The 27,323-nt window shown below is 37.2% G+C and overlaps 1 protein-coding gene across 2 annotated transcripts in view; it reads right to left on the bottom strand.

The window, feature by feature from the left end:
* Positions 1–7,354: 7,354 nt before the first annotated feature.
* Positions 7,355–27,323, bottom strand: part of KLHL4 (kelch like family member 4) — a 150,267-nt gene continuing 130,298 nt past the window's right edge. Inside the window, exons 10-11 of one of the 2 annotated variants that reach the window (XM_004064467.5) lie at positions 12,449–12,620; positions 7,355–10,925 (exon numbers count right to left, since the gene is read on the bottom strand). In XM_004064467.5, coding sequence (XP_004064515.2) covers positions 10,866–10,925; positions 12,449–12,620 — 232 coding nt within the window. In that variant the 3' untranslated portion in view covers positions 7,355–10,865. The remainder of the gene's footprint in view (positions 10,926–12,448; positions 12,621–27,323) is intronic. The other variant, XM_063703172.1, reaches the window with a different exon arrangement.

Below are 27,323 nucleotides of genomic sequence, written 5' to 3'. Positions count from 1 at the left end.
ACTTAACACCAGTGGTTTGCCAGGGGCTCTTGGGCCTTTGGCCACAGACTGAAGGCTACGCCGTTGGCTTCCTTACTTTTAAGGTTTTGGGACTTGGACTGGTTTCCTTGCTCCTCAGCTTGCAGGTGACCTATTGTAGGACTTCACCTTATGATCGTGTGAGTCAGTTCTCCTAACAAACTCCCCTTCATACACACACACATCATATTTGTTCTGTCCCTTTAGAGAACCCTGACTAATAAAACATTTAAGTCTTTAAACCATCTTGAGTTAATTTTTGTTTATGGTGTAAGAAAGGGGTCTAGTTTCAATCTTCTGCATATGGCTACCCAGTTATCCAAGCACTGTTTATTGAACAGGCAATTTTTTCCCAATTGCTTGTGTTTGTCAGGTTGTTGAAGATCAGATAGTTGTAGATGTGCAGCCTTATTTCTGGGTTCTCTATTCTGTTCCATTGGTCTATGTGTCTGTTTTGTACCACTACCATACTATTTTGGTTACTGTAGCCCAGTAGTATAGTTTGAAGTCTGGTAGTGTGATGCCTCCAGCTTTGTTCTTTTTGCTTAGAATTACCTTGGATTTTGTGGGATATGATGAGGTTTCTCTTCAAATAGCCTGATCAATCTTTTAATTCATAATATCCCCCCTATTTTCCCCCCCCCTTCTTCTCCTTTTTCCTTTCTGCCTTTATTAGATGCCCAGGCATGCCACAGTACCAAGAGTTACCAGTACCAGCTCACATTCCTTTCCTTACTTGGGAAGAAGACTAACTATCTAGCTCACTACAGACACCCCTTCCCCTTTTTCTCTCTTTCTTTTATGTGCCCACCTTATCTAAAAACATTCAAATGTTTAGCCAACCGGGATTAGTTTAGATTGTAAGACCCGATCCCGGCCAATGGGGAAAGCATACTGGGGCAGGACTTGCGCCAGGAATAAAGGCTCTCATGCCCCTTGTTCAAGTGTGCTCTCATGGCGACTGGCCAAGAAGGCACCCCTTTGCGCAGAAGTAAAATTGCTTTGCTAAGAATCCTTTGTTCGAGTGTTCAATTTCCTTAGGATTCTGAGCATTATTCCTAACAATATTTAGGCTCTTATTTTGTTCCATATGAATTTTAAAATAGTTTTTTCTATGATACTGATTTTTCATGTCTATGAGCATGGAGTGCTTTTCCGTTTGTTTGTTTCATCTTTGATTTCTTTGAGCTGTGTTTTGTAGTTCTCCTTGTAGAGATCTTTCACCTTCCTAGTTAGCTGTATTCCTACATACTTTATTCTCTTTTTTTGGCAATTGTGAATGGAAGTTCATTCCTGCTTTGGCTCTTGGCTTAGTGTTGTTGGTGTATAGGAATGCTAGCGATTTTTGCACATTGATTTTGTATCCTGAGACTTGCTGAAGTTGTTTATCAGCTTAAGAAGCTTTTGAGCTGAGACTAAGGGGTTTTCTAGATACAGGATCGTGTCATTTGTAAACTGGGATAGTTTGACTTCCTCTCATTCTGTTTGCATGCCTTTTATTTCTTTCTCTTGCCTGATTGCCCTTGACAGGACTTCCAATATACTATGTTAAATAGAAGTGGTGAGAGAGGGCATCCTTATCTTGTGCTGGTTTTCAAGGGGAATGATTCCAGCTTTTGCCTATTCAGTATGATGTTGGCTGTGGGTTTTTCATAGATGACTCTTGTTATTTTGAGGTATGTTTTTTAAATACCTAGTTTTTTGAGAGTTTTTAACATGAAGCGGTGTCGATTTTTATCAAAAGCTTTTTCTGCATCTATTGAGATAATTAAGTGGTTTTTGTCTTTAGTTCTGTTTATGTGATAAAGCACATTTATTGATTTGTGTATGTTGAACCAACCTTGCATCCCAAACTACAAGAGGTACAGAGGTACTGCCACCTGAAGTTGCTCCATCAGAGAGGAATGACAGAGGTGGCTAAACCTCAGAAGGGATGGTTAAGGATTGTATACGGGGAAACTAGAAACTTGAGAGTATAATTTTATTTACTCTGAGTAGAAATTTATCTACCTTTTAGAAAATAAATAAATATAATGTGACTTTATGGAATAAGAGTTGTACCTACTATACACATGCAATTACTTATTTGTGATTTTTCAATTCATGACAAAAAATTTAGTTTTTTTCTGTTAAGATTTATAGGTTTTGTCTAACTTATTCTTCAAAAAATAGACTACTAGATATTAAAAACTTACACCACTATGTGTGTGTTAACATTTTGCCATACTTTTTTAAGTCTTTCTTTGGTAAAAGAGCCAACCACTACCATGAGGGTACTGTGCATCCTTCAAGTCAATTGTTTTCTACTTTTACATACACATATGGTGAGTTTTAAAAATTCATAAAAGTGGAATCATAGTGTCTTATCTGTTTTAACAAACAACCTATTCTATCTGGTTATTCAGTGTGCTCTGTTTCTGTCATGACATCTACAGAAATGTAAAGGCCTCCTCATCTGCTTGCCAACTTGATGTTTCCTTCCATATCCTCTGTATTAGCCACATAATTTTTACCTCCACAAGACCATCCTGCAGGTCCATTGGTAGTTTCCATGCCTCTTTTAGTAATCCATGAACTCATGAACACTTATGTACCCGATTTATGGTCATGGCAGACACAGGTTATCTTCAGCCCTTTTGCACCTAGACATACTACATAGTTATTTCTGATTTACAACTACTTCATGGTATTGAAGCTTGCTATCTTTGCGGGTATCATCTTTGAAAAGAAGGTGGCGTACATATTCCCTGTTCTGGGATCTTTAGCCCTATCTGGGGCTTCTATTTGCTCCTAGGAGTGAGTTGAAGAAAGTGGGTACATGGCAAACATCTCCACACACCCAACATTCACTCATGTCTTTCTTGCTTTATTATCAACTTTCTCCCCAAGACTCTTTCCCTCCAAGCCCGTGGTATCTTCATCCAGTCTTAGTGGGGAACCAGGAAAAATCTTCTGACTTAACACACCCTCCTGTTAAATATTTTTTTCTTATACCATAATTAGTGATCTTTGAATTTATGATGTAAGATTTTAGTCTTACAACTCCTGAGTAGGGCTATAATGGGCCAGATTAGAGACGGTTACAGGATAAGAATAAATTCAGAGAAATAAAGAACACCCCAGATAATATGTCAATTCATTAAACTATTATACAAGCAAAAGCAAAAAAGTGTATCTTCCTTCTAACAAAATTGGAGCATGTTTGGCACAGATGTCTGAGTTAACAAGTCCAGCTAATGAGAAAAAAAAATTAGCATTTAAGGATTTGGCCTAAGACTCCCAGAAAAATTAGAAAAAGAATATCTGGGCCAGACACAGTGGCTCATGCCTGTAATCCCAGCACTTTGGGAGGCTAAGGCAGGTGGATTACCAGAGCCCAAGAGTTCTAGACCAGCCTGGGACTGGTCTAGATGTGGGACCCCATCTCCACAAAAGATAAAAATAAAACAATTACCTGGGCATGGTGGTGCCACGCCTATAGTTCCAGCTGCTTGGGAGGCAGAGGCAGAAGGATTTCTTGAGCCTGGGAGGTCGAGCCTGCAGTGAGCCATGATGCCATGATTGCACCACTGCACTCCAGCCTGGGTGACAGAGTGAGATCCTGTTTCAAAACAAAACAACAAAAAAAAAAAAAAAGAAAGAAAGAAAAGAAAAACTATCCTTGGGGTTGCAATGTGAGACATGGTACAATTTTTACTTTTTCATATTTTTACTTAAATATAAATTCCTACAGCATAATATTCATCCACTGAAATTTTAGAATCCATGTTTTGAAAATTATATTCATAGAGTTGTGTAACCATAACCACAATCTTAGTTTAGAACATTTTCATTACCATGAAAAGAAACCCCATAAACCTAAATAGTCACTGATTTCCTATTTCCTGCCAGCCCTCATCTCCAGCCCTAGCAAACCATTAATCTACTTTAAGTCTCTATAGATTTTCCTATTCTGAACATTAATATAAATAGTATCATAAAATATTGGGCCTTAGAAACCAAACCCTTGCCAAGCAAAGCTGTGGGGACAGGACCATCACGCGAGAGGGTCTAAAAGGTGGGAACCCTTGCTCCAGTGGATCCGGAAGGTTAGATGTCTGCCCCAGTGTGTATTGATGTTGGTACCTCCAACCCTGTTGGGCCTGGAGGGCAGAGCATCTAGCCAAAGAGGTTTATTCCTGAGCCTTAAAATCTTATGGAGTTTCCCTTATAGTTTGAACTTATGACCTGTCACTCCTGTTTTTCTTTCCTACTTCTCCATAGCAGAATGGGACTCTCTCCTATGCCTGTCCCATTGTTATATTTTTATAAGCAAATTAACATATTTGGTTTCATAGGTTCACAGCTGAAGGCAAATTTGCTGTAGAATAAGTCATACCTTACCGGGCATGGTGGCTCATGCCTGCAATCCTAGCACTTTGGGAGGCCGAGGTGGGGGGATCACGAGGTCAGGAGCTCAAGACCAGCCTGGCCAACATGGTTGAAACCCCATTTCTACTAAAAGTACAAAAGTTAGCCTGGCATGATGGCAGTGAGCTGAGATCATGCCACTGTACTCCAGCCTGGGTGAAAGATCGAGACTCTGTCTCAAAAAAAAAAGAGTAAGTCATACCTTGAGTCTCACCCATATCTGATTTAGATATTTAGATGAAACATGGGAATTTAGGCTTTTGAGTTGATTCTGGAAACAGTTAAGAGTTTTGGGACTCTTGGAATGGATTAATGTATTTTGCATACGAGAAGGACATGATTTGGGGGGATTAAGGAGGTGAATGTTATGGACCGAATGTTTGTGCCTCTCGAAATTCCTATGTTGAGACTGTTCCCACCCCCAACACGATGATATTGGAAGGTGAGGCCTTTGGAGGGTAATTAGGATTAAATGAGAGCAGAACCCTCATGAATGGGATTAATAAATTTCTAAGAATCTTGAAAGAATGTCCTTTCTGCTCTTCACTTCGTGAAGATACAAAGAGAAATTGGCAGTCTAAAACACAGAATAAATTTCTGTTGCTTATAAACTAACCTATCTATGGTATTTTTGGTATGGAAGCCCAAGCTAAGACAGTGTCTGTTCAGGTTGTTTGTTTTATTATTATTGATTTCTATGTATATTTTGGATAACTGTCCTTTATCAGACACGCCTTTTGCAAATATTTGTTCCCAGTCTGCGGCTTCTCCTTTCATTCTCTTGACAGTGTATTTTACACAGCAAAGTTTTTGAGTTTAATGAAGTTCAACTTATCAAGTCTTTCTTTCATAGACTATGTCTTTAATGTTGTATCTAAAAAGTTATTACCAAACCCAGGGTGATCTAAAGTTTCTCCTATGTTATCTTTTAGGAGATTTTAGGTTTACACTTTACATTTAGATCTGATAAAATTTAAGTTAATTTTTATGAAGAGTGTAATGTCTGTCTAGATTCATTTTTTAAATATGGATGTCTTGTTTTCCAGCAGCATTTGTTGAAAAGCCCATCTTTTTTCCATTGTGTTGCCTTTGGTCCTTGGTCAAAGATCAGTTGACTATATTTATGTGGGTCTATTTATAAGATGTCCATTCTGTCCCATTGATCTATTTGTCTGTTATTTTGCCAATTTCATACTCTCTTGATTACTGTAGCTTTATAGTAAGTTGTAGTTGGGTTGTGCCAGTCCTCCAATTTTGTTCTTTAATTTTGTGTTGACTATTTTGGGTATTTTGCTTCTCCATATAAACTTTAGTCAGTTTTGCAAGATCAATGTACTTTTAAATGTGAAGAATCTCAAATGTGACCATCTCATTCTATCTTCTACTCCTCTTTTTTTATATATTTCCCATTATTAAACGTTTTGTGCTGTACTCTGTGTAGTGTACTCAGGCTTTCCCTCCAGTTTATTATCTTCTTATTTGTGCGTCATCTGCTACTTTACCTCCCCAGTGAATTTTTAAGTATTTAAAGTGTCCATTTCTGGATGTTCCTGGCTTTCTTCACCTAGGAGAAGTCTCAAGACCATGTCTTAATGATTCTTGTCTACACATTGGTATTAAAATCTTTGCCCTTAGTGGTTATAACTAAGTTCATTAACTCCAAGACGATCTCTATTACCATCTGAGTTTATTATTGTTTTCTAAGTTCCCTCTGATTTCTAGCATCTAAAGATTTGCCTTTATTTCTGTGGAGTGTAGCTATGTACCTAAATTTTGTGTTATCTCATCTCTCTGTATTTTTAATGTGTGTATATATTTGTGGATAGAATCAGAGAGACAGACCTCTGCCTTTACTTATTTGGCCATGTTTCCAGTGCTGTTATTTGAATCCCATTCTCATAAAATACCCAGTCTTTGATGCCATCAGAAATCTATTCATTCATTTTTTCCACAATTATTTACTGAATACCAATTTTGTATTAGAATCTGGACAGACACTGGGGATACTATAATGAATAAAACTAAAATTCATGTGAGAGATTATAGTTTAGAGGAGGAGAATTGTCTGTGTCTGCTGGCTCAGACGTTCTCTCAATTGGGCAACTCACTATGCATTGGATTAGCCAGGATGGTTCTATGAATTCATATGAACTTGCTCAGTCTGACTGGCTTTTCAGCCTCATCTCATTATGCAGACTTGACAAAATTGAAATAAGTCTAAGCGGATTTGTGAAGATATGACTTTCAAAGATCTCCATAAGATATTATCTTTCAGCTTTATTTTAAAATAAGACTAATTGTGATTTGATGGCCAGAATTCATGTGTTCCCATTCTGGTAAGATATAATTAGCTCTGGTCAAGTTAGGCTTTTTTAGCCACCCAGCTATAAACTGAATTTAACATATGAAACAGGGCTATTTAAATGAAGGTCTCCATGGCTTTAGATGAAATGTAAATTTGGCAAACTCAGGTGGCTTTTGTGTAGGTGAGGCCATTTAATTCTGATTCTCCATCACTTAAAATATAATCCAAATTTTATAGGCTTGGATTTGGTACAAATTTCATAAACTTAGTTTTAATTAGTGTATACCACTAGGGTCCTAAACACAGTAGATCTTTAATAGATGTTTATGTCAAGGGGCTAATATCTGAAAAATACTAATGTGCTTTTATTTTTTAATATTTACCCATTTATAACCTTCTCCATATTTAGCTATATGTACCCATTTCCCTCATTGTTTACATGTGCTCTGTGTGTGTATGTGTGTGTGTGTGTTTCTGTGTGTGTGTGTTAAGGGAGGGGATTAGGATTATGAGAGAAAAAAAAGATAGTGTCAATATTAAACATTTAGCACCATGAGCAGGACTTTTTCCTAGTCTGTAGCAGGCCATAATCTTAAAAAGCAAGCATTGTCAAGAGAGAAAAAGCTTTAACACTTTTATTAATATTACTATAATTCATAAATCATATACATTATGGCATACAAAATGATATTTTGGCATATGTATACAGTGTGGGATGATTAAATCAAGCTAATTAAACATATTATCACCTTACCCATAATTCACTGTGGTGAGATATTTGAAATTTTAAAAACATTTAAAAAACTTTCCTTTGAAATATGGAGATCCATGCTTGAAAGTTAGGTAGTTCATGTGATATCTTCCACAGACAAGAGGGGAGATGCTCCTTCCATCATTTAGGTTGGGACTTAGTATCTCCAGCAGTGTGGACAGGATGTAAAGAAAATTCATTACGAAGAGAAATAGCAGCTGAAAAATCTCTTCTACCTCAGGTGATGTGATTGGGAGAAAGTAAACACAGAAAGATGACAGTTGAGGACATATGTGTTTCATGACCTTTTTTTTTTTTTCTTTACCTAGACTAAGATCTCAAGGTAGGAGTCTTGTTAGATAACTTAAAAATAAAATCCAGAGTCACAGGGTTTTTTTTTCTATATTGCATTTGGAACTCCAGAAGGAAACTGTCTTTCATTGTTCCCTCCATATCAAAAAGGGGCAACAGCCACACCTGAGTCAGATTGATAAATGGCATTGCTGTGTGGAGAAAGGATCTGAATTTAGTGCCCCAGAGTCTCTTTCAGCTTCTGTGTGGTATAGAAGTTTTGTAGAAGTTCTTGCATGCCCTGTGGAAATACAGGAAGGTGACAGACAGTGTTAGAGAATCATCATGATGCATGCTGAGAGTTGCAGAGTAGGGAATCCTGAACACGGTCATAGTGATTATAGAAGAAAATCAAGAAGCAACATTGTCTTTCAGATCTGAGTATAGTAAATGTGTGAGCCCTTACACTCTTGAAAGAATATATAAATAACATCCTTTCCTATATACATTTGTTTAACCTAGCCCTGATAAGTTATCTCTGCTAAAGCATGTCAGAAAGGGCCTGCTCTTACTCCTCCTTTTCCCAATTAAGTTTGACTGAGACAAGCACAGTTATGTTTGAGTGCCCTGGGCCTCTGCAGGTCTCTATTCTGATGGCTGATATCTGCTCAGATTTTGGCAGCTCATCTGGGGCATTGTCTTAGTTCATTTTCTGAGGCTTAAAACAGAACCTGGGTAATTTATAAAGAAAAAGAATTAATTTCTTACAGTTAGGCAGGCTGAGAAGTCTGAGGTTGAGAGGCCATATCTGGGATGGCCTTCTTGTTGGTAAGAGCTGTCAGGTAAGTCCCAAGGTAACACAGCATCACATGACCAGGGGACATACGGTGCACCCTGAGCATGCTAGCTTAGGTCACTCTTCCTTCCTTTTCATATAAAGTCACCAGTCCCCCACTCATAATAATCCATTAATCCATGAATGGATTAATCCATTCAGGAGGGCACAGACCTCATGGCCCAATCACCTCTTAAGGGCCCTGCCTCTCAGTACTGCTACATTAGGAGTTAAGTTTCAACATGAATTTTCGAGGGAAAAAAATATTCAAACCACAGCAGCCATAGTGGCCTGAACACCATTTTTAAATGCAGCTATGAAGGGGTAGCCCTGGGAAACATACATGTCTCTTCTATGAGTCAATACTTAATCAAGTCCAGCTATGCCATTGAGAAGACAGTATTCAACTTTCACTTTCCTCTTGTCCATGCATGACTCTAGACACAGTCTGCCTATTGGTAGCACCTCGTTGTTGTTACTGGAAGATTGGCAAGCTAGGCTGCAAAAGGTCCTTTGATCTTTTCCACTGGTTGACACCCACATTTAACTTAACAGGCCAAGCTGTGCATTGGCGATAAAGGTTTAGGTAACTCTACTTCTACACTGATTTCAATAAGGTGTGAATTCAAAAGACCTAACAGGGCTGTATGTGTGTTTCACAGCCTCTCTATGTCTCTGTCTTCACCTCTAGAACTGCAGAAATCTATAGCTCTCTCTTTAGAATTAGAGACAATGGCAGGCGTAAGAAGAAATAAAGGAGTGGAATTTTGTGTTTAAGTATTTTAGTGATATAGGAAATGTAAAATCAAAAAGTCCATTCAGGTTGTACTTGATGTATTCTAAAGCCACACTATAGTGAGAGGAAATAAAGTTTATTTAAATTCAGTTTGTCAAAGTACAAATATCTTTGTACAACTTACATTGTTCTTTCTTAAAACTTAAAAGCTAGTAGTATATTTTATAAGCATTTCTCCAGATTTTGATTTCACAATCCACAATGAAAAGACTATTTAAAAGAACTTATTTGTAGAAATTCTAAAGTTGTGCATTTACTTGAAAAGTTACTTTCACAAAGGGTTTTTCAATATTTCACTTAGTTGTATAATTAAACAGAATAAATGGAAGAATTACACATAAAATAGTATTCAACTAGCCATTTTTGTTATTTTAAAACTTAACAAGTCTTTTTTTTTTTGATATAGCACACATATCCTAACATTTTCTACTGGATAATATAACAGTAACAGAAAAGCATGTGCTGGTACAAAAAAGATAACTATAGAATTGACCAGGCTTATTGAATATTTTGGTGTTCCCATGTGTTAACACTGAGTAACATCCTCAATTTTAAGGTACTTTAAAAATTGTTTTGTTTTTGAAAACTTGTTTAACTTAACGATATTTGTTTATAGAGTTAACATAAATGTTTGAGGAGAATATTACATTCTATAGAAGTGAGGCCCTGACACTCTGAAGCTGAGGTCACAGTTTGTATCAATATGATAAATATTCATTATTTCATTGTATAGACTGTGTATATGAAATTACAATAATATTTTACTGGTAACAAATCTAACAAGACAATATGTTAAGAAATACCAAATTTATATGTGTGCTCTGGCAGATGAGGAAACCTGTAAAAATTTTGACATACCGTGATCAACATAACAAGTTTTGTCAAAGAGCCATTATTTTTTTTTAGCTTCAACACAGTAAAAGCTTTCCTCTTGGTAAATGTAAGGAATTGTTTAGCTCTTTGGGATATTATTTGAATAGGAGAATAATGGCTTGCTAAAAATCACACTATTCTAAGCTTTAGATGTTACCTTTTATATTTCTATGTTCCAGATAATAAGAGTACGTTTTTTAAAAAAAAACTGAAAATGCTTTTAACTTCTAAGGCTCTTACCTTGAAATGTATTAATGCTTTTATAACCTGCACACTGTGGCCACCATCGATTTTCATTAAATATTTTAGCATTTTGTAGTAATGGGGCTATATCTAGACTATGGGATTTCCTTTTATATTATCAGCTGCGAAAGCACATATGCTTAATAATTCATATGTAATTCATGTTTAAAAACGTTTTGGCTTCACGAATGAAAGCAATTGTAACTACAAATTAAAATGATACAACAATTTTCCAGTCTGATTATTAATTGCAGGGAAAAGAACATGTATTTCTTTCTCCCTTTGTCCTACTCAGTTTCTTGAAATTATCCAGTTTCATTCCATTTGATAAAGATAGATAGCTTTAGGGTAGCTTCACCACTACAACACATGCACCAGCTCTTCCAATGTTAACAGGAACTTCCTAAAACACAAAATAAGAAACAAAACACTGTTGGAACTCTGATTTCAGCATAATATAAAATATTATATTCAATATAGTTGAAGAAGTCCTTACTTATTTTGGTCTAACATCACCTTGTCTAAAGATGAGATAAACTGCAGCCTAGAAAACAGTGTAGTTTTTAGAATGGTAAAAACCTGAGTTTGAGGATCAGGTGATCTTAAGTAAATTTCATCTCTCTGATAATATTCTCCCTTGAAAAATTACACCAAATTATACTAACACGTCAAGGTTTTTGTGATGATTGAGTGAAATAATGAATGACAATTTGCACTTAGTAGTTATAATCCCACCATCTGTTAGTTCTCTTTCACTCTTTTCAAGATCACATGATGAAACAGTGACACAGCCAAAAATATAATCCAGGACTCTTAGCTACTTGTCTACAATCTTCAGAAAAATAAATCCCATAAGCTGGTCAAACATCTTGATTATTGTATTTGTCCTAACACCTTGCATGGTATTTTTTTTCCTTCGACTTCTGGTTGGTCCTAAGCATTGATAAAACAGCAGCTACCTACATTGTAGCATTTGAGGGTTTCTGAGTCTTAATGAATCAGATTATTGGAGGAGAGAGATTAAAATCTCATTATCAGCTGTCATTATATTAGCACCAATTTATTTAGAGCAATAGATAGCTGTACCCTGTAGAATATAGAGTAGCATGAAGTCAGTAGAAAGGAAGATGAAGTTAGGTACCAAATACAAGGTTTGCCTGTTTGTGGAGATGGTAAAGAGTTAATCATACTTTATGTTTTTTGTTAACTCATCATTTAATTGACAAAGTATTATTAAATATTTTAGAATAAATCTAGGGCTATCACTGACAAAGCAGTCAAAAGGGTCAAATTTGCCTTTAACATCTCAAAGATGCCATTTCAATGCTATTTTTTGTACTCTCTTTGAAATTAGTTCTAATAGATGCCCAGCACTTTTGAGAGGTTTTAATTCTGGTCCCTTATTGTTTACCAAATTATTGACTGACTGAAGAATTTAGGAGTATTGCAGTCTACACAGTCTCTATATGGTAAAGATTGAAGGCTTGTCTCCTAGGTGCCAGCCAATAAAAAGGGCAGATATTTGCGGAAGAAGATGTTGCCCTTTGGTTCTCAGGTCACAACATATACATAAAAAGTTGGCCATGGTAAAATGCTTTATTTTATTTATTTATTACTGAAGTATTTTATTGGATTCGCTTATTTTCTTTAAAGGGAATGCTTTCATGAAGTCACAAGAATGGTCTGTCCTCTTTTATATAAGATGGGTTATAAGTTGATGGGTCCTGCTATCAACTATCATGTCATATCATATCAACTAGATCAACTTGTAATTCTCTAAGGCATAGATAGAGCACATACTATAAATTTCACTAAAAGATCTTGTTAGGGCCTAGAGAAGAGAATACAACTAATTTCAAAAATATAATTTAATATCTTCTTTTTAAAACCTGAAATATAGTAATTTGAATATTTTAATTCGAATACCTCTTTCCATTCATTTCTCTGTGCATCATATGACTCAACTGTGCTCAAATAAGTATGTCCGTCATATCCTCCAACCACGTAGAGTTTGTCTCCAAGAGGGCACACAGCAACAGCATCTCGAGGAACACTCAGAGGTGCCACAGTTGACCATGAATCACCTTTTGGATCATACCTTAAAGGATTTAGAAAGATAATTGGGAGGAAAAGTCCAATAGAGTTACAATTGAAAATAATAGACATTCTTAAAATGTATACCTATCTGAAACATAGGATTAAAAACACTATACAAATATCAAATGTAGATTGGATAATATTAAGGATATGTACGTGACAAAATTACCTTCAGCCACTAGGTGTCTCTCAAAGCATATTGAAAAAGTTTCCCTTTCCAAGATACCATGCACTTCATTAATCAGTGCTCAGATAAACTTTGAGGAAATTTCACATATTGTGATCCTGGCATTATATAAAAAAGTCTCTTCTCATTTAGTAGTCTGATTGAAGAGCTTTTGTTTTTCTTTTATTATTTATTTGTCGAAGTTATACATAAGATGCCTGATCCATTTTATATGAGAACTCATATTTTAAAGTAAACCTGAATATAACTGCCTTTCTATTTTTGCTGTATGAAATGCAGTACTTTGGTTTTAATACTATTTGCAGATAGAATGGTCATAGACTTATCCTGTGTTTTTCCCTGCTGAGAGTTCTTATTTATCTTCAGTGGAGTCAAAGTTTATTGTTCTCTGTTTTAATCTGAAGTTAACTCCTTATCCCCAAACCTCTTTAGTAAGCAAAATGAAAAATAATTCAGTAAGTAATATTAATTAACATATTTTCTAGAAATTCTTTCCTAACCTTTGAAGATTATTTTTAAAAATATATAACACTAAAATCTAAAAGGTGAACAATGAAGAAAACTCATAAAATTACACAGAAAAATGCTCCCTGACTTTATACTGGCCTATTTGTAAAAGCCTAATGAAATATATTTATTTTACAAAGAAGATTTTCATTTATCACTTTCCACTGATATGTTTGTATTACCCCCTCTGACCACTGTTTGTATCTCTTTAATGATATTCTAAATCATCTGATTTCAGCTTCCATCTGAAATTGGTCTCACATCTACAATTTTAAAAATATTATCTGAAATCAGCAATAACTCAGACAACTTAAATTCTATATCATTGAGTGTCATGTAGCATATCACTTTAAATTCAGATGTTATGGTAAAAGTCAGAGCCAGAAAATTCATAGCTGCATGCTCTGGCTAAGCCAAATCTTCAAAACAATTGCTATTGTTAATTGATGCTTCACTCAGCTGACAGTCAGGGTACACACACAGATGAATCATGAACCAAAACTCACAGAAGGATTTCCTCATAAATTTGCATCCAAAGACTCAAGACTTTTCTGCATGGGCATGGTACTAATGCTCAAAATCTGGCTAACATTATTATTATCTGGATACTGCTTGATTAAGAAGAGGAGTTTGGGGAATGTTGACTCTTTTGAAGAAAAACTAATTGGTAATATGGTTATCATCTGTAAAGATACACAGGAGCAGTTATAAAAGACAAAAGTAGTCACCACATATTCAAATTAAAATAGCATTACTTCTCTTCCTTGCTTCTCTTTTGCTTTTCTGTCTCCCCTTACTTTGAATGTAAGTATGTATATTCTAGTGGAAATGAAATTGAGCCTGAAGTCCAGAGAATGAGTCATGGTCTTATTTTCCCACATAGAGTAACTAGGAATCATTTGCTTGATTTATTTGCCTCAATTTTCTCATTAACATTATAGTAATAGTGATCCCTGACCCAACCAATGTGATGGTTTTAGAAGACTTTAATTTGAATTATTATCATAAGTAATTGGGTATGCCAAAAGTGTTTTAGCAAAACAAACAAACAAACAAAAAACATCAGAAAAATTGTTCAAGACATGGAAATGAGGATTATCTGATTCCGTAGAGGGTGGATGGCCCTTTAAGTGGCTTTTTTTTTTTTTTTTTTTTTTTTGAGACGGAGTCTCGCTCTGTCTCCCAGGCTGGAGTGCAGTGGCGCGATCTGGGCTCACTACAAGCTCCGCCTCCCGGGTTCACGCCATTCTCCTGCCTCAGCCTCCCGAGTAGCTGGGACTAAGGCGCCCGCCACCACGCCCGGCTAATTTTTTTGTATTTTTAGTAGAGACGGGGTTTCACCGTGTTAGCCAGGATGGTCTGGATCTCCTGACCTCGTGATCCGCCCGCCTCAGCCTCCCACAGTGCTGGGATTACAGGTGTGAGCCACTGCGCCCAGCCCCTTTAAGTGACTTTCTACTGACAAGGCTATTTTACAACTTTGCGTGCGTGGAAGTTAAGTCGTAAAAAGCTGAGTTTCCTTGTGATTTTTTTCTATAACTATACAAATTCATTTTGCCTGATAGAAATAGAATTGGTTTCCACAATGTAGAAATAATGACTCCCAAAGATTAACTTTTATTGTTCTACATGATTTCAACTACTTTTGCATCTATGGAGAAATTATTTCAGCATTCAAAGTTGTCTAAGTACCTTTTATTCAAATACCCTTTTGAACTTGTTTTAACATCTTATAATTGTTTTCTTCATCTATGAATCACATAAAATGTTTAACACATGTTCATTTTATATTTTTTAATTTTTTTATTGATATATATTTGTACACATTTATGGGGTACATGTGATATTTTGTTACATATATAAAACGTGTCATTTTATATTTGTATGAATGCCATGATTTTAACTTTTTGAAAATTATATTTTAGCACTAGTCATTTTCTCAATGCCTTTTCAAGGAAAATGACAATAATAGCGTAATAATAGGTGATGTTAGTAATAAAAATAATACTGAATTATAGCAATAATACTAAAATAAAACAATCATACTCACTTAGTCACTCCCATTGAGTAATTAACATATGACAAGCAATGTTGTAAGTGCATTACCACATTTTATCTTGTACCCTACGCGGTTGATACTATTATTATTCCCACTTTACACATGACGAAACTGATGTTTAGAGATGTAAAGTAACTGGGTCAAGGTCACATAATTAATAAACAGTAGATTTAAAGTTTGAACTCAGATCTATCTGACATCTAATCTGATGTGTTTAACTACTATACTATGCATTTGTTTAGTATGTGTAAAGTTCTCGTTTTTCTCTTTTTAAAAAAATTTTAAGAGTATGAGAATTTTAAAAATTAGTAAATTTGGGAGTGTAATTATGTCAGAAAATGAGGTTAAACATCTACTTATAGGATATGCATGTAAATATTTAATTTTGTAGTCTGTGCCACAGATTAGATCAGAAAATATAAATTAAGTTTATAGTTTTAGTGGCTTGTGTAAATACATATTTAAATTGATATAGACATTTTAAACCATAATAAGGCTTGTTCTGCTGTCAACACTCTATGGTGCTAGAATATGCAGCCCAATTTATTTTTTTCAAGTTTTAACACAGAATTCCACAATTTCAAGTATTCACAGAGTAAAGCTAAGAAAATGCTGGCATTATAATAATGTGAATAAAAATGATTATTTAATTAAAATAGTTGTATATTCCACATCTTTTTTTTGTTATGAGATGTATACTTTTTTGTGATAAAATCAACTTATATAGTTTCATACATTTAGATACAGGAAGCCAAGCTAATGCAACATAAGTTTTACCACGAAGCCCCAACAAAAAGCTTCCAAACCGCAATAGAAACAAGAAAGCACAGACTATAATAAATGAAAACTATCTTTCTAGGACTTATTACAAGAAAATTGCCATTATAAGACAGAATTATTTGTATCTCTGACTATATATTTACATGATTTACTTCTTGACAGGTACAATTTTTGTGAAGCCAGATGTGATTTTCATAGCAAAAAACCTTCACAGCTTCTTATTTACTATGTATCTTTGTACAGTTCTGTGTTATTTTGGATAAAATCCTTTAGGCAACTTTCAACATTTCTGTAAAAAACAACGTGGGTCTTCCATATCAATCTTTCTCCTTGACCTCTCCCTCCCATGAGTTTCGCACTCCAATGCAGTTTTTTGTTTGTTTGTTTGTTTTTTAAAGACAGAGTCTCATTCTGTTGCCCAGGCTGGAGTGCAGTTGCACGATCTCAGCTCACCATAATCTCCGCCTCCCAGGCTCAAATGATTCTCATGCCTCAGCCTCCCCAGTATCTGGGATTACAGGCATGCGCGACAATGCCCAACTAATTTTTGTATTTTTTTAGAGATGGGGTTTTGTCATGTTGGTCAGGCTGGTCTCAATCTCCTGGCCTCAAGTAATCCACACACCTCGGCCTCCCAGAGTGTTGGCGTTACAGGTGTGAGGCACCGCGCCTGGCTCCAATGTAGTTTGAAGTGTCAATGAAATCTTAAGATACCATAATTATTTTTATACAAATTCATTAGCACTTTTGATCAAGACATTTTTTCCAAAATATAATAATTCCAGATATTATATGTTTATGTTATATATGATTTAGTTTTGCCAACTATCAAGAGTTTTATAAAGAAGTTATAAGTATATATGGCTTTTAGGTGTAGAACCATAAATACCTTCACAGGCATAAGAACAGAATTCAATGCCTAGGTACCATTACTTAAAATAAAAACTGCACTTACCTTTGTTGAATACAATTATGGATTTTTAAAATATCTGTGTACATTCTCTGGTAGTCAGGCTTGTACCCTAACTTTTATGAGTTGTGTGCTGTCTATGACTTTTTGTAGTCTACAGAAGGCATCAATAAATTATCTAGGCAATTTAAAAGTTTTGTGGAATCTGTCCTTTTTAAAAAAATGTCCTGCAGTGTTGTTTAAACACAGTTTAAGTCTACAGTATTCTTTGGGTTTTTCTAAAAGGAAACATGATTTGGGCCATGAATTTGGGCCATGTATTTGGGGAATCAAATACACACACGTGCACACACCCACACACTCATACGCGCACACACACATCCGGAAAGCACGCATCCCTAGAAATGCCCAAGAATACATCAAGCCCTTATGCTGAGCTGACCTCAGGCACAGAACATGACCTGCTAATGTGTGATGGTCTAATGCATGAAGCCAGTCCTCAAAGACTGGGAAGATGTATGTTTTTTCAAAAACCCAGTTTTCAGCAAAAGATCAAAAGGCATACAAAGAAACAGAAAAAAATAAAAACAAAGTCAGTTTTAAAATAACAAATTAAGTCTCCAGATAATCTTCCTGTAGAAATATAAAGATCTTACTTACAAGACAATAACATAGCTGTCTTATGCTAAAGCCAAGAGAAAAACAGAAATAATGGAAATAAGTTAAAAAAAATATAATAAAGAAACATAAAAATTTTTGAGCTGAAAAATAAAATGACAATTTAAAAATTCAGTAGAGGGATTCAATGAGAGACTCAAGAAACAGAAGTAAGAGTAAGTGAACTTAAAGATAGGTCATTTAAAATTATTGCATCTGAGAAGCAAAAAGAATAAAGAAAAATGAGGCCGGGCATGGTGGCTCATGCTTGTAATCCCAGCACTTTGGGAGGCCGAGGTGGGTGGATCACAAGATCAGGAGTTCAAGACCAGCCTGGCCAATATGGTGAAACTCCATCACTACTGAAAATAACAAAAATTAGCCCGGTGTGGTGGTGCACACCTGTAGTCCCAGCTACTCAGGAGGCTGAGGCAAGAGAATTGCTTGAACCCGGGAGGTGGAGGTTGCAGTGAGCTGAGATTGCACCACTGCACTCCAGCCTGGGCGACAGAGTGAGACTCCACCTCAAAAAAAAAAAAAAAGAAAAGAATAAAGAAATATGAATAGAGCCTAAGGGACTTATGGGCTAACATCCAGTGGACAAATATATGCATTTCAAAAATCTCAGAAGAAAAAGAGAAAAAAACAGAAAGAATATTTGAAAAAATAATAGCTGAAAAACCATATCAAGACACATTATAAACTGTCAAAAGTCAGAGATAAAGAGACAATATTGTAAGCAAGAAGAGTAAAGCAACTTGTCACATAAAAGGAATTCTCAATGGGATGACTAATAAATTTCTCAGAAAAACCTTAGAAGACAGAGGCATTTTTTTTTTAAAGAGGGCAAATTAGGGGCTTTGCTGGCATGCCTCACTCACGAGGAAGTAGCAAAATAGTGCGTAGAGATTCACATTGAAAACTTTTATCCAAGAAGGAACACAGGTGATTAACATAAAAGCAAAAGAAACCCCAGATTCTTTGATGAATTTGGTGGCAGCAGCCTGTGCTGTGGGTTCGGTGGAAAATTGAGAGTGAGTCCCCAGTGCATGAGATGGGGAGAAAGTGTCTCCACAATACACATTCCCACTGGGGAGCTGGGTAATCTAGGCCAAGGGGGAGCTCCTTGACCCTACCAATCGCTGAATCTGATGTTGGGAGCAGTGGGGAGACCTTGAGAAGGGGTAGCAGCAGGAAGTGTGTTGCACGCATTCCAGACCCTGGCTCCAATAGAAGGTGGCCAATAAATATCCTAACTATAGGAGTCTCTACTGAAATCTTTAAGCCACATGGGCAGCAGTCACTAGCTGGGCAAGTCTCCAGACTGAGATTTGTGATCTAGTCTCAAACAGGAGAGGAGTCCCCATGGCCAGAACTGAGAGAAGACAGTGGTATGGGATTGAAGTGTGCGTGCAGGAGGTGGGTGACCTCCCCTTTGCAAGACCAGGCTAGGAAGGGTATCATCTGGGAGCCCCAGTTATTGTCCCAGCCAGGAAAGTCTTCAGCCTGGGACAGTTTTGCAATCTGAGATGTTCTGCTTGTAACTTAGCTATTTGTTTCAGCTTGCTGCCAGTAGTAGGCTTCAGGAGGGAGCTCTGCAGGGTGGTGACCCAGGAAGCAAGGCAGGTCTCACTGCCATCTGCAAAATTTTGGAGCCCAAGCCACTCCTCATTTCCTATGCTGGCTCTTTGGAATGACAGAGGTTTCTCCACTCCTTCTAGTATTGCCCCGGTGGCCTGAGAACTACTTTTTTTCACCCATCAGGGCTAGCACTTGCACCTGCTACTGGGGAGCCTGATTATGGGTATGCCTGATGCAGCCCCATCAAAATTTTACCCCATTACCCACCTCATAGGCAAAGCATGGGATCAGAACCCCTGGGAGTTCCACAACCCAGCACATTCCCTGGGACATTAGAGTACTTCTCCTTGTTAGTAAAGATCAAGCATAGACCTTACTACCACCACCCCAGCTGCCTGTCACCTGCAAGTGCCTTCAACTGGCCAGGAGGTCAACCTGCACAGCCCATTACAACTGCTGACATAAGTGCACAGTGCTCAGGAAGGAAAAGTGCTTTGTGCAACCTCTGCTACCATCATCACCCACACCACCCCAGCTGCTTAGGAGGCCCTGAGCCTGCTCATCTGCCTTGTACATTAATACTACAACTGGCATTTGAGCAAGTCACTACACTAAGGCTATTTATGACCAAGGAAATTATACAGCGCCTACATCACTCCTCCACCATCTCTGTCAGGGTTAGTGCTTGTGTCCACCACTGGGATACCTGAGGGTGGCCCCAGCTGGTCCAGCTCTGCCCAACTTCACCCTCCTCATGGTGCTGAGGATAAAGCCCAGGCCACTGGGTGTTCCACAGGCCAGCCCACTGCCTGAAGCACCAGAGGCCTTCTCCTGATAAGCAAATATAAAGCATAAACCCATCTGCTACCACCACCACCACCACTGGCTCTTACCTCCTTCAAGTGCCACGTACTGGCCTGTAGGTTAAAATGCACAACTCAATACAAAATCCATTGACACCAGTGCAGATAAGCTTATGGAGACCTCTGCCACCCCAGCTCCAATGGAGGCAGTGAGCCTGCTCACACACCTAGAATATTGCTATGACAACTGGCACTTGAGAAAATCACCACACTAAGGCTACCTATAATGAAAAAAATTCATACAGAGTCTTTGCTACTGAAAACACTGAGACTCAAAGCCTGATCTTGAATGATCTTATTCAAAATAGGTTATATTCACATCCTTAAGGGAAAAAAAGTCTCATCCAAATAAAAGTAAGTTTAAAAATAAGAAGATGTGATATTTTTCTTTTCAAATGAGAAGGAACCAATGGAACAATTCTGGAAGTATAAAAGAACAGGGCGTTATAATAACCCTAAAGCATTGCACTAACTTTTTAGCAATAGTTCCTAACCAAAATGAAATACACGAAATTTCAGATAAATAATTCAAAATATTGATTTTAAAGAAGCTCAACAGGATTCAAGAGAAAGCTGAAAACCAATACAAAGAAATCAGAAAACCAATCCAGGATATGAATGATAAATTTGCGAAAGAGATAGAGTTTTTAAAAAAAGAAAAAAAAAGAAACTCCTGAAAAGGAAAATTCATTGAAGGAATTACAAAATACAGATGAAATCTTCAATGATAGACTAGACCAAGCAGAAGAAAGAATCTCAGAGCTTGAAGACAGTACTTTTTAATTTATCCAGTCAGACAAAAACAAAAAAAAAATAGAATTAAAAAGTGAGCTAAGCTTTTGATAAGTATGGAACTATGTAAAATGTCCCAACTAACAAATTATAGGTATTCCTGGGGGAGAAGAAGAAACCCCAAACTCTGGGAAACTATTTGAGAAAATAATTAAGGAAAACTTCCCTAGTCCAGGAAGAGATCTAGGTATCTTGATACAAGAAACTCAAAAAACTCCAGAGAAACATTGTAAGAAGAATCTCACCAAGACATACAGTCATCAGACTAAGTTCAATATGAAGGAAAAAAATCCTAAAATCAGCAAAAGAAAAGCATATAGTAACCTATAAAGGAAACCCCATCAGACTAACAGTGGACTTCTCAGCAGAAGCCTTACAAGCAAGAAGAGACTGGGATTTTATTTTCAAGCCATTTAAGGAAAAAAGCTGTAAACCCTGACTTGTGTATACTGCCAGAATAAGCTTCATAAATGAAGAAGAAATAAAGTATTTTGCAGGCAAGCAAACACTGAGAAAATCTGTCACCACTAGACCAAACTTACAAGAAATGCTCAAGGAAGTTATAAACATGGATACAAAATTTGTTCAATACTTGCCATAATAAAAACATCTGAAAGTATAAAACTCAAAAGTCTTATAAAACAATTACACAAATAAGGCTACAAAGTAGCTATATAACAATTAATATTATGACAGGAATAAGACCTCATGTGTCAATATTAACCATGACTGTATATGGATTAAATATGCCAATTAAATAGGTTGACAAAATGGAATAAAAAAAAGGATCCGACCATACACTTCTTACAAGAAACTCACCTTATGGATAAAGACACTTGGAGACTTAAGTTAATGGGGTGGAAAAAAATATTCAATTTTAATGGAAAACAAAAACAAGCCAGAGTAGTTATATTTACATCGGATCAAGCAAACTTTAAATAAACAACAGTTTAAGAAGACAAGTAATGTCATAATATAATCATGAAGAAATCAATTCAACAAAAAGATGTAACAATCCTAAATATATATGCACCAAATACTGGGGCACCCAGATTTATAAAACGAATATTACTTAAGAAAAGAGCTAGGCAGCAATGCAATAATAGTGGGGTACTTCAACATCCCACTGACAGCACTAGGCAAATTATTGCGGCAGAAAATCAACAAAGAAACACAGGAAAATGGCCTTGGCAAAAAATTCCTGACTAAGACCTCAAAAGCACAGGCAACAAAGGCAAAAATATACAAATGGGACTTAAGTAAAAAACTTCTGCATGGCCATGGAAAGAATCAATAGCGTGAACAGAGAATCTTCAGAATGGGACAAAATATTTGCAAAGTATGTATGTGGCAAAGGGCTAATATCTGGAATTTACAAGGAACTCAAACATCTCAGTCATAATGAGAAAAACTCAAATAACCCTATTAAAAGTGGTCAAGTAATATGAAGAGATAATTTTTAAAAACGACACATAAATGGCCAAAAAGCATATGCAAAAATGCTCAACATTACTAATCGTGAGAAAAATGTGAATTAAAACCACAATGAGATACCATTTTATACCAGTAAAAATGGCTATTAATAAAAAGTCAAATAATAACAGATGTTGGCAAAGATGCAGAGAAAAGGGAACACTTACACACTGTTGGTGGGAATGCAAATAAGTACAATCTTTATGGCAATCAGTATGCAGCTTTCTCAAAGAGCTAAAAATATATCTACCACTTGATGCAGCAATCCCACTACTACGTATCTACCTGAAGGAAAATACATCATTATACCAAAAGATACCTGCACTTATAGGTTTAGTGCAGCACTATTCACAGTAACAAATATATGAAATCAACCTAAATGTCCACCAATGGATGATTGGATTAAAATTATTATACACACACAAACACACACACACACACACACACACACACACATATACATACACCATGGAATACTACTCAGCCATAAAAAATCATGTTTTAAATAATCATGTCTTAAAATAACTCAGAAACAGGAAGTCAAATATCACATGTTCTCAGTTATAAGTGGGAGGTAAATAATGCATACACATGGATATAGGAAGTGGAGTAGTAGACATTGGAGACAGAATAGTGAGGCAGGTGGAGCGTGGTGAGAAATGAAAAAGTACTTAATTGGTTCAATATATACTATTCAGATGATGGCTACACTAAAAGCCCAGACTTCTCCACTTTGCAATAGGTCCATGTTGCAAAACTGTACTTATACTGCCTAATTTTTTAAAATTTTATTTTATTTTATTTTATTAATTTCCAGGGTACATGTGCAGGATGTGCAAGTTTGTTACATAGGTAAAGGTGTGCCACAGTGGTTTGCTGCACCTATCCATCCATCACCTAGGTATTACACCCAGCATGCATTAGCTATTCTTCCTTATGATCTCCCCGGCCCCACACTCTCCTGACAAGCCTCAGTGTTTGTTGTTCCCCACCCTGTGTCCATGTGTTCTCCTTGTTCAGCTCCCACTTATAAGTGAGAACATGAGGTGTTTAATTTTCTGTTCCTGCATTAGTTTGCTGAAGATAATGGCTTCCAGCTTCATACATGGCCATGCAAAGGATATGATTTCATTCCTTTTTATGGCTGCATAGTATCCCATGGTGTATATGTACCACATTTTCTTTATCCAGTGTATCATTGATGGGCGTTTGGGTTAATTATATGTCTTTGCTATTATGAATGGTGCTGTAATGAACATATGCATGTAAGTATCTTTATAATAAAATGACTTATATGTCTTTGGGTATATACCCAGTAATGAGATTGCTGGGTCAAATGGTATTTCTGGTTCTAAATGTTTGAGGAATTGCCACACTGTCTTCTACAATGGCTGAACTAACTTTACATTCCCACCAACAGTGTAAAAGCATTCCTATTTCTTCAGAACCTCACCAGCATCTATTGTTTCTTGACTTTCTAATAATTGCCATTATGATGGGCATGAGATGGTATCTCATTGTGGTTTTGATTTGCATTTATCTAACGATAAGTGATGTTGAGCTTTTTTTCATGTTTATTGGTCTCATGTATGTATTCTTTTGAGAAGTGTTGACAAAGCTGACAAAAACAAGCAATGGATAAAAGATTCCCTATTTAATAAATGGTACTGGAAGAACTGGCTACCCGTGTGCAGAAAATTGAAACTGGACCCTTCCTTACACCTTATACAAAAATTAACTGAAAATGGATGACATGGTTTGGCTATGTCCACACCCAAATCTCATCTTGAATTGTAGCTCCCATGATTCCCACGTGTTGTGGGAAAGACCCACTAGGAGATAATTGAATCATGGCGGCAGTTTTTCCCATACTATTCTCATGGTAGTGAATAAGTCTCACAAGTTCTGATGGTTTTATAAGGGGAAACTCATTTTGCTTGGCTCTCTGATTCTCTCTTGCCACCACCATGTACGAAGTGCCTTTCACCTTCTGCCATGGCCTCCACGGCCACGTGGAACTGCGAGTCCATTAAACCTCTTTTTCTTCCCAGTCTTGGGTATGTCTTTATCAGCAGTGTGAAAATGGTCTAGTACAGTACATTGGTACCAGTAGAGTGGGGCACTGCTGAAAAGATATCTGAAAATGTGGAAGTGACTTTGGAACTGGGTAACAGGCAGAGGTTGGAACAGTTTGGAAGACTCAGAAGAAGATAGGAAAATGTGGGAAAGTTTGGAACTTCCTAGAGTCTTGAGACTTGCTGAATGGCTTTGCCCCAAATGCTGATAGAAATGTGGACAATAAAGTCCAGGCTGAGGTGGTCTCAGATGGAAATGAGGAACTTGTTGGGAATTGGAGCAAAGGTGACTCATGTTTTGTTTTAGCAAAGAGACTGGCAGCATTTTGTCCCTGCCCTAGAAATTTGTGGAACTTTAAACTTGAGAGAAATTATTTAGGGTATCTGGCAGAAGAAATTTATAAGCAACAAAGCATTCAAGAGGTGCTGTTAAAGGCATTCAGTTTTATAAGGGAAACAGAGCATAAAAGTTCAGAAAATTTTCAACCTGACAATGTGATAGAAAATTTCTTTTTCTGAGGAGAAATTCAACCCGGCTGCAGAAATTTGCTTAAGTAATGAGGAGCTGAATGTTAACTGCCAAGAAAATAGGGAAAATGTCTCTAGGGCATGTCAGAGGTCTTCACTGCAGCCCCTCCCATCACAGGCCTGGAGGCCTAGGGGGAAAAATATTTTCCCCATGCTGTGTGCAGCCTAGGGACTTGGTGCCCTGCAATTACAGCTGCTCCAGCTGTGGCTAAAAGGAGCAAATGTAGAACTCAGGCTGTGGCTTCGGAGGGTGCAAGCCCCAAGCCCTGGCAGCTTCCATGTGGTGTTGAGCCTGCAAGTGCACATAAGTCAATAATTGGGGTTTGGGAACCTCTGTCTAGATTTCAGAGAATGTATGGAAATAACTGGATGCCCAGGCAGAAGTTTGTTGCAGGAATAGGGCCCTCAAAGAGAACCTCTGCTAGGGCAGTGCAGAACGGAAATGTGGGGTCAGAGCCCCCACACAGATTCTCTACTGGGGCATCACCTAGTGGAGCTGTGAGAATAAGGCCACTGTCCTTCAGGTCCTAAAATGGTAAATCCACTGACAGCTTGCATTGTGCACCTGGAAAAGCCTCAGACACTCAATGCCAGTCTGTGAAAGCACCTGGGAGGGAGGCTGTACCCTGCAAAGCCACAGGGCCAGAGCTGCCCAAGACCATGGGAACCCACCTCTTGCATCAGTGTGACATGGTTGAGGGACATGGAGTCAAAGGTGATTGTTATGGAGCTTTAAGATTTGACTGCCCTGCTGGATTTTGGACTTGCATGGGGCCTGTGGCCCCTTTGCTTTGGTCATTTTTTCCCATTTGTAATGGATGTATTTACTCAATGCCTGTACCACCATTGTATCTAGGAAGTAACTAACTTGCTTTTGATTTTACAGGTTCACAGGCAGAAGGGACTTGTCTTGTCTTGGATGAGACTTTGAACTGTGGACTTTTGAGTTAATGCTGAAATGAGTTAAGAATTTGGAGGACTGTTGGGAAGGCATGATTACTTTTGAAATGTGAGGACATGAGATTTGGGAGTGGTCGGGGTAGAATGATATGGTTTGGCTGTGTCCCCACTCAAATCTCATCTTGAATTGTAGCTTCCATGATTCCTACATGTTGTGGGAGGGACCCAGTGGGAGATAATTGAATCATGGGGGCCTTCCCTACCTGCCTCACCTAAGATATTGTTTGCAAAAACCATTTTGTTAATTTCCAACGTGCTGTAATTCATATGAAAAGTGACAGTCTATAGTTATAACAGGTGAATGTGCAATAATCTGTCTTGGAAAATTACAGACAGGAAGATAAATAGTCTAAGTAACTGAAAACCCAGCTTAGAATTAACACATCTGTGAACACATGTGCAGTGCAGTTTCCCTCATACTGTTCACTTGCTAGTGAATACGTCTCATGAGATCTGATGGTTTTATAAGAGGAAACCTATTTTGCTTGGCTCTCTGTTTCTCTCTTGCTGCTACCATGTAAGAAGTGCCTTTTGGCTTCCACGATGATTGTGAAGCCTCCCCAGCCACGTAGAACTGTGAGTCCATTAAACATCTTTTTCGTCCCAGTCTCAGGTATGTCTTTATCAGCAGCATGAATATAGACTACTACAATGGATGGGAGACTTAAATGTTTAAACCAAAACTATAAAAAACCCTCATCAGACTAAGAATAAAAGAAAACTACCTCACCCTGATGAAGGTAGTGTATGGAAAACCAAGAGCTACTATCATACTTAATGTAAAGTATTTCCTGTAAGAACAAGAACCACATTTACCACTTTATTTGACAATTAGAAATTTTAAACCAGAGCAATTAGGCTAAAAAGAGAAATAAAAGTCAGGCAAACTGGAAAGGAAGAAATTAAGAAAGACATCAATAAAGGGAAAGATAGCTTTTGCTTATGGAGTGGAAGCCTTAATATTGTTAAGATATCAACACACTCAGTTGGGTGTGGTGGCTCACGCCTGTAATCCTAGCACTTCGGGAGGCTGAGGTGGTCAGATTGCTTGAGTTCAGGCATTTGAGATCAGCCAGGGCAACATGGCAAAACCTTGTGCCTACAAAAATTACAACAAATTTTGCCGAGTGTGGTGGCACATGCCTGTAGCCTCAGCTACTAAGGAGGCTGAGGTAGGAGGATTACACGAACTTGGGGAGCATGCAGTGAACCATGATGGCACCACTGCATTCCAGCCTTGGTGACAGATGGAAACCCTGTCATTAAAAAAAAATATCAATACACAATGTGATCTACAGATTCAATGCAATTTCTATCAAAACTCCAATGGCA

Source organism: Gorilla gorilla, chromosome X, assembly GCF_029281585.2.
Source record: "Gorilla gorilla gorilla isolate KB3781 chromosome X, NHGRI_mGorGor1-v2.1_pri, whole genome shotgun sequence".
Lineage (NCBI taxonomy): Eukaryota > Metazoa > Chordata > Mammalia > Primates > Hominidae > Gorilla > Gorilla gorilla.
Note: the sequence above shows the minus strand (reverse complement) of the source record. Positions and strands in the feature narration are given on the sequence as shown.